The 14,321-nt window shown below is 49.0% G+C and overlaps 1 protein-coding gene across 1 annotated transcript; it reads right to left on the bottom strand.

The window, feature by feature from the left end:
• Nucleotides 1–1,670: 1,670 nt before the first annotated feature.
• LOC129326027 (olfactory receptor 51G2-like) lies at nucleotides 1,671–12,590 on the bottom strand. The gene is made up of 2 exons (XM_054974103.1): nucleotides 12,541–12,590; nucleotides 1,671–3,490 (listed from the first exon to the last, which is right to left on the bottom strand). Exon 2 carries the CDS (start codon nucleotides 3,466–3,468, stop codon nucleotides 2,491–2,493), a length of 978 nt encoding a protein of 325 aa, XP_054830078.1. The 5' UTR covers nucleotides 3,469–3,490; nucleotides 12,541–12,590; the 3' UTR covers nucleotides 1,671–2,490.
• Between the last annotated feature and the right edge of the window lie 1,731 nt (nucleotides 12,591–14,321).

The raw sequence follows: 14,321 nt of genomic DNA, 5'->3' as shown, positions 1-14,321 counted from the left end.
AGGGGGTGGGGCCACCAGCCATGTGTCCATTTTCAAGAGGTGCCGGAACTCCCTTCTGCCATGTTCCAGCTGAAAAAAAGCCCTGCTCGGCTGTAGTGAGGAGGGGAGGGGAACTGGGACACATTATGTTGTGCTAGGCAAGAGGACAAAACTTCAGGGACAAACCTCAAGGCATTAGACTAGAGAAATTGTGTCTGATACACTGCATGCACGCCTCATTTCTGTATGATCTTTTTTTAAAAAAAATTCTTTCTAAACAAAAATGCTTCTTTGGGGTAAGATAGACCCCGATTTTCATCAAAGTGATAATGAGCAAGGTAACCAGGGCTTTTTTTCAGCAGGAACATGGTGGAACGGAGTTCCGGCACCTCTTGAAAATGGTCACATGGCCAGCGGTGCAGAGGGCAATCCAAACTCCCCTCTGTCTTGAGATCGGGGGGCGGGGCCACCGGCCATGTGACCATTTTCGCCAAGGGCGATTTAAACTTTAAAAAACTCCCCTCTTGTTCCAGCTGACCCAAAGGGACGTCATTGTTCCATCACTGAGTTCCTCCACCTCTTTTCCCAGAAGAAAAGCCTTGAAGCTTACCATTTTGGAATGTCTTGAAGTCAGACCCTACTTGACCCAGTGGCCAGGTCAGGCCCTATAGGCACCATTCACAAAGATTTAATTACAGTAATTATGAAAACTGGGTGTTTTGTAATTATCACAATGAATATGAAAACAAAATAAATTCCCCATCTAAATGAAAAACAACCCATGATATTTTTTTTGTTCATTTTGTTCTGGTTTCTGCTGTTATTGGTTTCTCTGCCTTTACTAGCAGACAACATTTTCCTAATAAGGACACCGAGAGAGCCCCGAGTTCCTTAGGGGGAAGGAGGAGAGAGGCTTGGGGCGTTCTTGTTTGATTGCAAGATGCAGCCACTAGCATTACATCCCTGACAGAGGTATTCCAGTCCTAAAGGGTATGAGGGGGGACTTTGCCTGCCTGTCTCTTCCCCTATGCCTGCCTGCTGTGCCAAATTCCCCCTTGCAGTCCGTGCTCCTTTGCTTGCCTGCTGCTCTCCAAACCTCCCCTCTCCCATCCGAGCAACCTACCTCAAGGTCCTCCTCCTCCTGCCTGCCCACCTGCCCGAATACTTACCCTACTTGTGCCACCCAATGCCCTTGCCTTGCCGGTCTGCCTCTTCCTCGTGCTGCTGTTCTTCAAGCTAAGGGACTGCGGGGCGGTCCGTGTTACTGCCTCGAGCCCTTCCAGTCAATTCTCCCACATACTGTAATATTAAACATGGATGCCTTTTGTTGCTTTTATTCTGTCTGAAATTTGGCGATGTGGGTATCCCTGGGGAATACAACAGGCCCCCTGAGTTTTGTCCTAGTTTGGATGGAAAACTATAAAAGAGGCGGGCCTGAGGAAAGGGAGGGTGTCTTCCACTGAAACCAAGAGGAAATAATGAAAGAACAGAAATAGGAAAATGAAACAATACCAAAGAAACAATAACAAAATGAACCCATATGAAAACACCAATGAGGAAACAGAACCTTAAAAAAAACGAAACTAACTCCAAGGTAATAATAATAACAACATTCGATTTATATACTGCCCTTCAGGACAACGTAATGCCCACTCAGAGCGGTTTACAAAGTATGTTATCATTATCCCCACAACAGACACCCTGTGGGGTGGGTGGGGCTGAGAGAGCTCTGAGAGAGCTGTGACTGACACAAGGTCACCCAGCTGGCTTCAAGTGGAGGAGTGGGGAATCAAACCTGGCTCTCCAGATAAGAGTCCCGCGCTCTTAACTACTACACCAAACTGGCTCCCTTGACTGGTGCAAGTCAAGCCATCAGGAGTATCTGGCTGCAATTACTGCCATAGCTGGGGAAAGAAAACCACAGTGCAGCCCCCTTCGTCCGGGGCTCGCCTATCCTGAGATGCCCTCCCAGGGCACAGCTCTTAGCCAGCCTCAGAAGAGTATACAAGGAGAGGATTGCTCCCGCCAACCCAGAGCCCAGGGGCTTGGCAGGCTGAGGTACGTCTTGGGTGGATGCAGGCCTAGATGCAGGTGCTTCTGGCTTGGTTTGCTTCTGAAGAAAGTCTCAGACCTCTTGCCCCTGGCAGCTGGATTATTCGGCTGCCACAGACAACCTCATTGTCTTTGGGCGGACAAGAAGGGGATGAGCTCTGCTCTTCACTCCGAGATTCCCCGTTCCTTCCTCTCTGGATATGATTTGGCCTCAGCAGCCCACCACAGAAACATCAGTCTTCCACTGAATCAACCTGAAGGTAGCAAAGTGCCAAAATTTAGACTAACCCCTGTTCCATCCAGCAAAGCAGAACGCCAATACAGGACACCATCCCAGTCAGTGAACAAGCATCGCCCTAATCCATAACAGTTTTATCATGCAACGAAACCAAAGTCGTGCTGGACGGAAACCCTTACTGGTTTGATTCAGGCTCCCTGGAGAGATATAGTATCCCTGTTTCAGACAGTATCCATCTTCCAAAGCAACATCCTCCAAATAGCTTTCCGGATTGGCTTGGATTTGATGCTGTATATGATAGGGTTCAAAGCAGGGGGAACGATGAGGTAGACGTAGGCAACCACGGTGCTTACAATCGGGGGGAAATTCTTGCCAAATCTGTGAATAATGGATAGGCCAATCATCGGAATGAAGAAAATGAACACAGCGCAGATGTGAGAGGCACAAGTATTCAGGGTCTTCCAACACTTTCCTTGGGCACCCAGGTGGACGATGGTTCTGATAATCAGGAAGTAAGAGAGCACAATGAAGATGGAATCTATGCCAGCGGTCAAGAGAATGACAGCCAAACCGTACGAAACGTTGACGCTAATGTCATCCTCACATGCCAGTTTCATCACGTCTGGATGGAAGCAGAACGAGTGATAGAGGGTGTTGTTATCGCAGTACGAAAGTCTCTTGAGTAGAAAAGGGATGGGCAGGAGGGAGACCACAGCTCTCACCAACATGGCCAGGCCTATCTTGGCGATGGTGGCCTTGGTCAGGATGGCTCTGTACCGCAGAGGCAGCGAAATGGCGACGAAGCGGTCAAAGGCCATGGACAGCAGCACAGAGGACTCCAGCACAGAGAAGATGTGGATGAAGTACATCTGGGCGAGGCAGGCGTCGAATCCGATGGCCCTGATGTCAAACCAGAAGATGCCCAGCGTGGTAGGGAGAGTGCACATCGCCATGCCCAGATCCACAACAGCCAGCATGGAGAGGAAGTAGTGCATCGGCTCGTGGAGACTCGGCGTCCTCTTGATGATGAAGAGGATGGTGCAGTTCCCTGCGAAGGCAGTCAGGTAAAACAAGCAGAAGGGGATGGAGACCAGTCTGTGGTGGGTCTTGCCCAGGCCAGGGATGCCGGTCATGAGGAGAACGGAAGGCTGGTAGAAGGAAACGTTGGTCCCTGGGGTGACCTCCTGGGGCGGCTCCATCCTGTCTCAGGTGCTGCATGACCTAGAGAGAAGAGAGGAACAACTCTGTGTGATCAGGTGGTCTCCAGGTAGTCAAACTGTGGCGGAATCTCAAGCAGATCTGTGCTGCTGCAGCAAAGGGGTTAAGTGGTTCGGTTGTGAATCTGTACTCTGCTGGTTCAGATCCCACTACTGCCACCAGCTCAGCAGGCAGAATTGGGTCAGCCACTCCTCACAGCCCAGCTCTCCAGCTGTATTGTGGGTAAAATAATGACCTTGTCCATTGCCCTGAGTGGGCTCTCATCTGTCTAGAAGAGCAACGTATAAGCAATATATAAGTTACGAGAGCCACTGTAAGATAGTGGTTATATGGTTGGACTGCAAATGAGCGCTCCGCTGGTTCGACTCCCACTACTGCCATGAGCTCAACAGGTGGCCTTTTGTGAGCCACTCCTCTAAGCACAACTCCCCCGCTGTATTGCGGGATAATCAGAACTCTGGCTTCGTTCGCTGTTCTGAGTGGGGCACTGATCTATCTAGAAGAGTGGTATCTAAGTGCAGTTATTTTTGCTATTTTATTATTATTCAGTTGTGCAGAATGCGGCAAATTCTGGCTACTGGCACAAAACTATAAACATCTTGGCTTTATATATATTTTTTCCAAAGGCCCTCTATCCTTCATGGTCAGGGACACTGGAATAGCCCAACACAGAGTCTTTTCTTTTGCAACTCCACAACCCAGGCCAGCAGCCAATAAATACAGGTGAAAGCTCTGCATGACATTAAAGGACACCTGTTTGGCAGCAAAAGCTATTTCCTTATTTATTTAATATAATATGATAGGTAGCTCGCAACATAATGATAACTATCATAAAACACCAATAAAACCTAGGATCAAAGAATAGCCTGAAAGCCTCAATAAACAGAGCAACCAAACCGAGCTGATGCCCAGGGAATCTGAACAACATGGCAAGTGTAAAGGCCAGCCAAGGGGGCTGCTAAGGTTTATGGGACTTCCCCAACGTTTCTGCTGGAATGAATTCTGTTAGTCTTTAAGGCACTGTTGCACTTATAATAACAACAACATTCGAAACGGCAGGAACTACAATGCCAAGACCACGGCAATACAGCCCGGAAAACCCACAACAACCATCGTTCTCCGGCCGTGAAAGCCTTCGACAATACAACATTCAATTTATATACCGCCCTTCAGGACAACTTAATGTCCACTCAGAACAGTTAACAAAGTATTATTATCTCCACAACAGACACCTTGTGAGGTGGGTGGGGATGAGAGAGCTCTGAGAGAGCTGTGGCTGACCCAAGGTCTCCCCGCTGGCTTCAAGCAGAGGACTGGAGAATCAAACCCAGCTCTCCGGATTAGAGTCCTGCCGCTCTTAACCACCACACCAAACTTCTGCTTTATTCTGCTGCAAAGACGGAGATGTTCTGCCAGGCGTATGGATGAGGTTGGGCCGGGCCTTCATCGGCCCTGTAGGAGGAAGAGTGAATGAAATGAACCTGCCATTAGATCTGCCCACCACCCATTTTAATTAGCCGAGCAAAAATTGCTGCCATCTGGAAATTATTCATTATATTTTATACCATAACGGACTGAGATTTTATAATGTTTTTAAATGATTATGGAAATTGTATGAATTGTGTTTTAAATGACATAATCCACCCTGAGCCCGCTTGTCGGGGAGGGCGGAAGAGAAGTCTAATAAATACAATAGAGTAACAGCCAGCTTCTCTCTGCAATTGAGGCTGTCAGATGGAGCCTGAAGGTCCCCTGGGATTAAAACCAACCTCCAGATTACAGATATCAGTTCGCTGGAGAAAACTGCTGCTTTGGAGGGGGGGGGCTCCGCGGGATTATATCCTGCTGAGGACCTTCCCTAAATTCTACCCCCCCCCCAGGCTCCACCCCCAAATCTCCAGGAATTTCCCAACCCGGAGTTGGTAACCCTATCTGCAATTACTACTGGATGTGAAATGCCTGCGAGAACAGCAACACCTTCCCTGGCGCCCCAAAGTCAAGGACAGGCAGGGAGGGCGCGGTGCTGCCACCCAAAAGGCCCTGTCCTTCATGGCCGTCCACCCCACTCTGGCAGGCAGGGCACCTTCCACAGGGCCTTGGGTGCAGAGCTCAGGGGCTGATCCTAGGCGGAAGGCGGAAGGCGGCCCTCGAGGGCTCTGATTGGTGTTGCTCTCCCTCTTCCAGGCAGGACCAGATTTCCTGGTTCCATTTTCTCAGGAGAGCTGCGTTTGCTTACAGGATGGGAGGTAATGACAGGAAGGCAGTTGGAAGGAGCAGAGGCAGGAGCAGACCTGAAGCCGAGTCAATAAAGGACCCCCCCCCTTCTACATCTCACACATTGGACAGCAAGTGCAGAACACAAACAGATCGTGAGCGGGAGGGCAGGAAGGGTTGCATCAGTGCTTAGTTCTCGTGGCCCCTTCTTACATGCCAGCCTCCAGGTGGTAGCTGGAGATCTCCTGGAGTTACAACTGATCTCCAGACCATAGAGATCAGTTCCCCTGGAGAAAATGTCTGCCTTGGAGGGTGGACTCTGTGGCATCATACCCTGCTGAGGCCCCTCCCCTCCCCAAACCACACCCTCTCCAGGCCCCACCCCTAAAATCTCCAGGAATTTCCCAGCCTGGACCTGGCAGCCCTACATGCTCAGGGTAAGGACAATCGCCACCTTGGGGTCAGGTAGCCATTTCCCCCAGGCCAGTTTGGCTAGGGATCCTGACGGTGTTTTCCCATCTTCTGGGCATGGAGCAGGGGTCACTGGGGGTGTGGGGTGCGGGGAGGGAAGGTGGGTGAGGTATGCAGAGGCTATTATCATTCGGCTTCTGCAATCACTCCACTCTCCAAGATATAAGGACGGACTCGCATTCCAGCTGTATCTGAAGAAGTGAGCTGTGACTCACGAAAGCGCCTACCCTACCACAAATTGTGTTAGTCTCATAAGTGCTACTGGACTCTTTCTCTTTTCTACTGCTACAGACAGACTAACACGGCCACCCATCTTGATATTTTGTGCAAAGGATTGCTTCTTAGCACGGGGGAGCAAATAAAGGATTGAAAGAATGGCCTCAGCTCTCCCAATTGGTTTCCAGGAGTAATATTATGTGTGTGGGGGGGGGGGGAGCTTTTAAGCCCTAAAAGGTGGGGTCCAGGAGACTTTTGTGAGCAGCACTGTTCCTTTTACCAGTCCTGCTTTCAGACCCTGAGACCCTTTCAGGTATGTCTGTTCCAAAATCAGGCCTTCCTATGTGAAGCCAAAGCAGAGGTCACAAGGAGCAGGGCCTTTTGATAGTGGCCCCTATACCTTGGCACTAACGCCCCAAGAAATTCATCAAACCTGCTCAGCTCTGTACCTCAGAAGGAGGGACGACTTTCTTGTCTTCATGCTCAAGGGTAAGGATATTACCAAATTTCATGACAAATCTAGTTAGATTCTAAAGTTCATGTTTCTCTCGTGATTTTTCATAACTAAGTATGAATGAAATATTGCCATGAAGGTCTGACTTTTCCATCAACGGCATTAAAAAAAAATGAAAATGGGAAGCTTGCCAAAGAAAATAGATAGGCCAAAAATGGACTTCCTGACAAAACATACAAATGAAAAGAAGTGAAAAAAACCTTGACATCTCTGTACAGCTCTATTCAGGGCCTGCCGCTGAATTTATCGTCTCTGGCAACTGGTCTGCTGGGTTTGTTTTTTGTCAGCTTTAACTGGCCTTCTCTTTTATCCAGCGTGAGTTCCATGAAAATGTCCTTTTAAATATTGCATCCCTGGGTTGCATACTAGAATAAATCAGCCTTGAGCTCTGGCATCGGTGCTACAGCCAAGATCGTTGGATAAGGTGGCTTTCTAAGCGGCATAGATTTAGCCAAGGAAGTCCACCTCAGACGGCAATGGCAGGGTCGAGGGAGAGACACGCCCGGCTGAGCTAATGTAATAAGGAGCTTTCGAGGGGAAGCACAACAGACCCGACACGGGGCAAGCAGAAAGATGACACATTAAGGTGAGAAAGAAGCCTGTTGCCCAGGGCAGAGCTGGTGTTAGAGAAACACATCAGTCTTCCGGGACTTGAACCCTTCTGTGAAACAGCTTAGATGTACCTCTCCTTCTAAAGAGGGCACAGGGGGAAAGGGGCCTGTTTTGAACTGCTGGGCTTAGCTTTGCAATATGTGGCGACAGAGGGTAACTCTGTACATGTGCAGAGTGCCTCTGGTCTCTTTGCCGGTTTTTACCAATCTGAGCTAGGTAGAGTGCCAGATCGGGATTTGGGTGATTGGGCACCAAATCCCCACCCACTCATGAAGCTCGCTGGGTGACCTTGGGCCAACCACGTTCCCTCAGTCTCACCTACCTCACAGGGTTGTTGTGAAAATAAAATGGGTGATGTATTGTCGAAGGCTTTCACGGCCGGAGAACGATGGTTGTTGTGGGTTTTCCGGGCTGTATTGCCGTGGTCTTGGCATTGTAGTTCCTGACGTTTCGCCTGACACTGAGAGATCTCTGCCTTTTGGTGCTACACCTCTGAAGATGCCAGCCACAGCTGCTGGCGAAACGTCAGGAACTACAATGCCAAGACCACGGCAATACAGCCCGGAAAACCCACAACAACCATAAAATGGGGGCTTGGCGAGCTGTGGATGCCACGGCCACCTTTAGCTCCTAAAAGGAAGGGTAGGATGAAAATTAACTGGCCGGGGAGGGTTGAACGTCTGCAAGAATGACCGGACACAGCCACGACCCCGTTGGCTCAGAGCAGGGGTCTGCAGAGTCCCCTTTTCCACCTCTAGCCAGGGGCAGCCCAAACCTCCCGGAAGCCTGTAAGCAGGAAGCGGCAGAGGCGGCTGCCTCGGCCCGCGCAGCCTCAGCGCTGCAGTTCAGTTTGTTTGCGGCCGGGCTCTTTGCTATCCTGGCTGACAGCAGTCAGTCGCCTCACCCTTCCCTCCACCATCTTTTGTGATCGGCTCCCCCCCCCCCCCCACTGCTTGCAAAGAGACAGGGTTGTGTTGTGCCAGGCTGATAAGCCAGCCCCTCTCCCGTACTGCCGTACTTTCCCTTCGGAAGCACCTTGCCTTGCGGGCGGAAAGCTGGCCGGGAAAGGGCGGAGGAGCGGAAGAACAGCCAGGGCTGTTATCCCTCTGTGGCTTTGATGCACGGAGATGCATTGCCCGTCTTTCCCCAGGCACTGTTCCCCGCAGAACCACCTCTGCCCTCCCCAGGCCCAGCTGCAGACACACACACACACCCCGCCTATGTGTGCAGGCAACAGACTTCTGAGGACACCAGCCCAATAGCGTGGGCTCCAGCCCCTTCACTTTTCCACATGAATGTTGTACACACTCACACTGGGGAGGGGGGGGGCGTGTCCCCTTCTTCTCCATTTACTCTGCAATTGAACTGTGTGAAATTGCAAAGCCACTATAGACTTTATAAATTACAATTTACCTGGCTGAAGCTGGTAAATACTGACTTCTGGCTCTGGATTCATTCTCAATCGCATGGTTTAGCAATCTGAGGATACAGCTGGAAGGGACCGGCCGGCAGGTTTAACTGAACAGCTGCGCTGCCACCACAAGAGGTTCCCACGGATGCTCTCGACATGTTTTGCTAAAACAGAGGACTCGCTGCCTCTCCATGCCCAGGAGGTGCCACACCAGGGACTTCCTATGAGGCCAATTCTGGACCGTTAAAAGGACATTTGGAAGCGAGTGGCGAGGGAGTGAGTCAGCTCGGCAATGAACTCACTGCCACAGATGGTGGTTTCAGGGAAATGAGACAAGTTCATGGGGAACAGGACTATCAATAGCTACTTATCATAATAGTAAAAGAGTCCAGCACTTTTAAAACTAAACAACTTTATTGTAGCATTGTACAATTATTGTAGTGTAAGCTTCCAAGAACCACAGCTCTCTTCGTCAGATGCATCTGACAAAGAGAGCTGTAGTTCTCAAAAGCTGATGCATCTGACAAAGAGAGCTGTGGTTCTCGAAAGCTTATGCTACAATAAAGTTGGTTAAGTCTTAAAGGTGTTACTGGACTCTTCACTGTTTTGCAACTACAGACTAACACAGCTAACTCCTCTGGATCTATTATCATAATAGCGAATTAAAACCTCTATGTACGGGGGCAACATACCTGAAGAGCAGCTGCTAGTGACACACAATCGGGAAGGGCTGCCATCTTCATTCCTGTTCCTGGAGGCACCTGGCTGGCCACACTTGGAGACAAGAGGCCACACTAGGTTGTCTTTCCACTGGAATAATTCCAGGTGGCAGCTGTGGGGAGTTTCTAGCAGTCGGATAAAGGAGGACTCCAGCGACACCTTAAAGAATAACAAAATTTATTCCAGCAGAAGCTTCTGTCAAGCCATCGATGCCTTGAGCTCTGACTCAAAAGAACCTAGGCTGGAATACGTCTTGTTCGAGGTGCCTCCAGGCTCCTTTTCTATCTCGTAAGAACATAAGAAGAGCCCTGCCAGATCAGACCAGTGAGGGACCCTCACTGGTCCAGTGTCCTGTCTCAAACAGTGGCCCACCAGTTACTCTGGAGGGCCAACAAACAAGAGTACAGAGGAAGAGGCCACCCCCTGAAGTTGCCTCCTGGCACTGAGATTCGGAGGTTGACTGCATCTGAAGCTGGGGGTTCTCTTTGGTCACTGTAGCTACTAGATCCAGAGGAGTTAGCTGTGTTATTCTGTAGCTGCAAAATAGTAAAGAGTCCAGTAGCACCTTCAAGACTAACCAACTTTATTGCGGCATAAGTTTTTTGAGAACCACCGCTCTCTTCGTCAGATGCAATAGTAAAGAGTCCAGTAGCACCTTTAAGGTTACCAACTTTATTGTAGCACAAGCTTTCGAGAACCACAGCTCTCTTCATCAGATGCAATAGTAAAGAGTCCAGTAGCACCTTTAAGATTACCAACTTTATTGAACCACAGCTCTCTTTGTCAAATGTATCTGATGATGCATCTGACTAAGAGAGCTGTGGTTCTTGAAAGCTTATGCTACAATAAAGTTGGTTAGACTTCAAGGTGCTACTGGACTACTTTATGGCTAGTTGGTGCTGACAGACTCATCCTCCATGAATCTACCTAATCTCCCTTTACAGCTTTCTGTGCTTTTATTTATTTACTTTGGATTTCTATTCCGCCCTCCCCACGAAGGGCTCAGGGCAGATCCTGTGGCAGCCGTGGTGGGCCTACTTTTTTGGGACCCTGAACTGTTACAGGGGCCCCTTCTCAACCAGCAACAATAGGGCAACATCCAACACGGTCCAGAGGTCCTGATTTTTAACACCAGATCTTATTTTGGGTGTTAAAATGCACAAGCGAGACTAGTGCAGCCTGAATTGAGAATCCGGATATCTTTTTATGGTTCTGGATAAGGGCTGAGCTGTAGAACTATTAAGCCGTGCACCAACGAAGGGTTCGAGGATTCAGCTGCCAAAATGTAGGCTATGAATAGATTCTGGCAAGCTCAGGGAGCCCAAACAGCTGAGAGTTCGGGTGTTGCGAGCCCCCGAGAAAATTGTGAAATTTGACCAATTACAAGAACATTTTGAGGCCATACGAAACGGGTATTAGAGCATATTATAAGGTCAGTATTAAGTACTTCAACCCATCGGCCTATGATTCTGTCACGGAAATAGCCTTAAAAAACTCCATCAATTTTGTTGAAAAATTCACTCATTTTAAAAAAAAAGCTGCTTCAGGGTCCCTCCAGGATTAGAGGCCCTGAAGCTTACGTTTCATTAGTTTCATAGTAGATCCACCCCTTTCTGGCCGAGAATCCCATATTTTCATCACTCATTGTATAAAGAAATATTTCCTTTGGTCCACCCTGAGTCTATTGCCCAACAACTTCACTGGAAGCCATCGAGTTCCAGTATTTTGGGAGAGGGAGAAAAAGTTCTCCACTGCCTCTAACCTGTGCATAATTTATATACCTCTATCACATCTCCCTTTATTTGTCTTTTCCCAGGGCTGAAAAGTCCCAGACTCTTCTGCCTTTCCTCGTAGGAAAGGTGCACCAGCTCCTTAACCATCTCGGTTCTCTCTTCTTCGGTACTTTTCCCAGCTGTGCAATATCCTTTTGGAGAACCAGTGGCCAGAACTAAACACAGTATTCCACATGAGGGTAGCTTTACACAAGGTTATGACAATATTGGCCATTTTATTTCCAACCCCTTTCCTAATAACCCCCAGCACAGAGTTTGCCTCTTTCTCTGCTTTGACACACTGGGTTGACACTTTCACTGAGCAATCTCCCATCAGGACTCTTCGTTTCCTATAACTTTAATCATCCAACAACTCAAAATTACACATTCATGTTTTGTGATCATTAGTCTGGAGTATCTACCATGCTGAACACCACAAATGTATGTTCGAACCCCATGCCACACGTTGGACCTCTCCACCCCAACTGAGAATCCAACATGGGGCACTTTCCAATATTAACTAGAGGCTGGCTATTCCCATCGAGTCATCCCAGAACTAGGCCCTGGGAACCTCTGCATCCCATCACTGATATGACCCAATATCCTGTATGGGTGAGAGATCCCGTGTGTCTACTGACTGGCCAACAGAGTCCCCCCCTCCCCTCCCCCAAAGAAAAGTTAGCAAGCACTTTAGGAGAACATGGCCAAGTTTCCTCTGACACACCGTCTGGCTCTTCTCCAGTTCAGACCAGGGGTCAGCTTTGGCTGCTCCATCCCAAGCCACAGAGGCCTTTGCCAGACAGCAAGAGACCTCGCCAAGCAGGCTCAGGGCGGGTCACAACAGGAGATTAAAATATACCATATAAAATCACAGTAAATTAACACAGCTTTCTAATGAAACACCTGCTCACCGTATAAAAACCATATAACATCTGATGGAGGTGGAGGTGCGGCTTAACCATGCGTGGTCACTCATATATGGTGGGTAGATGGTCAATACCCCCTACAGACATGCATCCCTTGGAGCGCCCCTGCCACCCCTCAGGCACGGCTGCCCAGAGTGATCGTTGGCATCGCTTGGGCAGTCCAGCCAGCCCTGGCACTTTCTCTCTCATCTACTTACTGAATCCCAGAGGCCTCCTCTGGCATTGCGAGCAGAGTAGCATCCAGCTTAATGAGACGGGGCGACTGGTTCCCAGGCTAAGGTGAAGGGTTTTATTCAGCGCCCGGAAAAGAGCACAGCTGGCACTGTCCAGCCAATCAGGGGAAATTAGCCCTGAGACGCAGCACAGAGTAAATCATCTTTCCCCATTTCTGATGGGGTCTTGGCAGGGCTGCTCTTCCTCTCTTCATTTGTTGGGGAAACTGTTTATCCTTCTCCCTGATTTATGACCGGCTGAACAGCCGCAGGCTGGAGATACAAATAACTTTATTATGAGAATCAGCTCAAAAGATAAACAAGCGACTGGGACAAAAAGCTTTCCTGCTGTTTGCCAAGAGAACATCGCTGGAGGAACAGTCCCCCAACAGCACATTAAACCCTAAATGGTTTGATTAAAAATATTTTAATTAAATATATTTTATGTTGGATGTCTTAATTAAAAAGAACAGCACCTATAGCAAAGCCACATGTTCCTTTACAAGTCAAACAGCTCCATGTCTGCAGCAGAATTATGGAACCAGGCAGTGCCCTATGGGGTGCCCTAGGGGCAAGTCCGTCTCAAAGCTTGGTGCAAAGCATTCTCAAGAACAACAAGGACCTGGGTGAGGAGCACTGTGCCCCAAAGTAACCTTTGGGCCTCTCTCTAACAGCCTTCACTCCCCCACCTAGACAAACTGCCGGTCCCCTCCACAAGTCGGCATCCTCCTAGACGCAGTGGTGTGTGCTCATTTGCATTGGCAGCTGGACGATGTGTTGAGCTGCATTGGGGGGGGGTGATGCTTTGCACCATTCTCTGAAATTTAGAGATAGGAATGAACAAGTCCTGGAAAGATCGAAGAACTGATGCAGATATGGGGAAAAAATAAAAGCACCTGCCCAGTTACAGAAAGAAAGCTGCAGCCAAGCAGTGGTTGCAGCCAAGCAGAGGTTGCGCGACAGGAGGACTTTAGGTGCAAATCCCTGCCAGAGATGCAGAAGAGGAGGGCTCAGCGATCTCTGGAATGAGATGGATTAAGAATGAAAGCATTAAGCATCACTCCGTTGAAAAATGTGTTTGGATCAAAAGATTCCCAAGCAGCCCAAATGCCCCAGCTTAGCCTCCACTTCCCAGAACTTGGGAGCTAAGCAGGGTTGGCTGTGGTTAGTACTTGGCTAGGAGACCACCAGGAAAGACAAGGGGCAATGGCAAACCACCTCCATTTGTCTCGTGTCTGGAATGCCCCATGGATGGGACTACTATGAGTCAGTTGTGACTTGAGAGTTGACTTGAGAGCCCCTTCTTCTTCTTCGTCTTCTTCTTCTTCTTCAGATTCCCAGCCCTATGTGCTATAAAAGTCCAGTTTCAACCCAAAGCAATGAGTTTACTGCACAGCAGGAGGAGTGAAGGCAAGCGAAGGGATTCTGGATGGACTGGGTCAGAAGAGGAGAGAACATTCCGCCAGTGCACCTGTGACAGATTTTCTGGCCCTAGTGTGGCACACCTGGATTTCTAGAGAACAAGTAGCGTGAAGTCCTCCTATAGAATTATAGAATCATAGGGTTGAAAGGGACCACCAAGGTCATCTAATCCAACCCCCTGCACAAGGCAGGAAATTCACAACTACCTACCCCCACACACATACCCAGTAACCCCTGCTCCATGCCCAGAAGATGGCAAAACATAGGTCCAAGCTACAAGTGATGAATGACACTTGCCTGGCAAGTGAACAAACTTACGTGTATTCCTCCCTGTTCACTTGCCA

Source organism: Eublepharis macularius, chromosome 3, assembly GCF_028583425.1.
Source record: "Eublepharis macularius isolate TG4126 chromosome 3, MPM_Emac_v1.0, whole genome shotgun sequence".
Lineage (NCBI taxonomy): Eukaryota > Metazoa > Chordata > Lepidosauria > Squamata > Eublepharidae > Eublepharis > Eublepharis macularius.
Note: the sequence above shows the minus strand (reverse complement) of the source record. Positions and strands in the feature narration are given on the sequence as shown.

What these genes read in the sequence shown, in the direction of transcription:
- LOC129326027 (XM_054974103.1), bottom strand. Translation starts at nt 3,468, where the DNA reads ATGGAGCCGCCCCAGGAGGTCACCCCAGGGACCAACGTTTCCTTCTAC.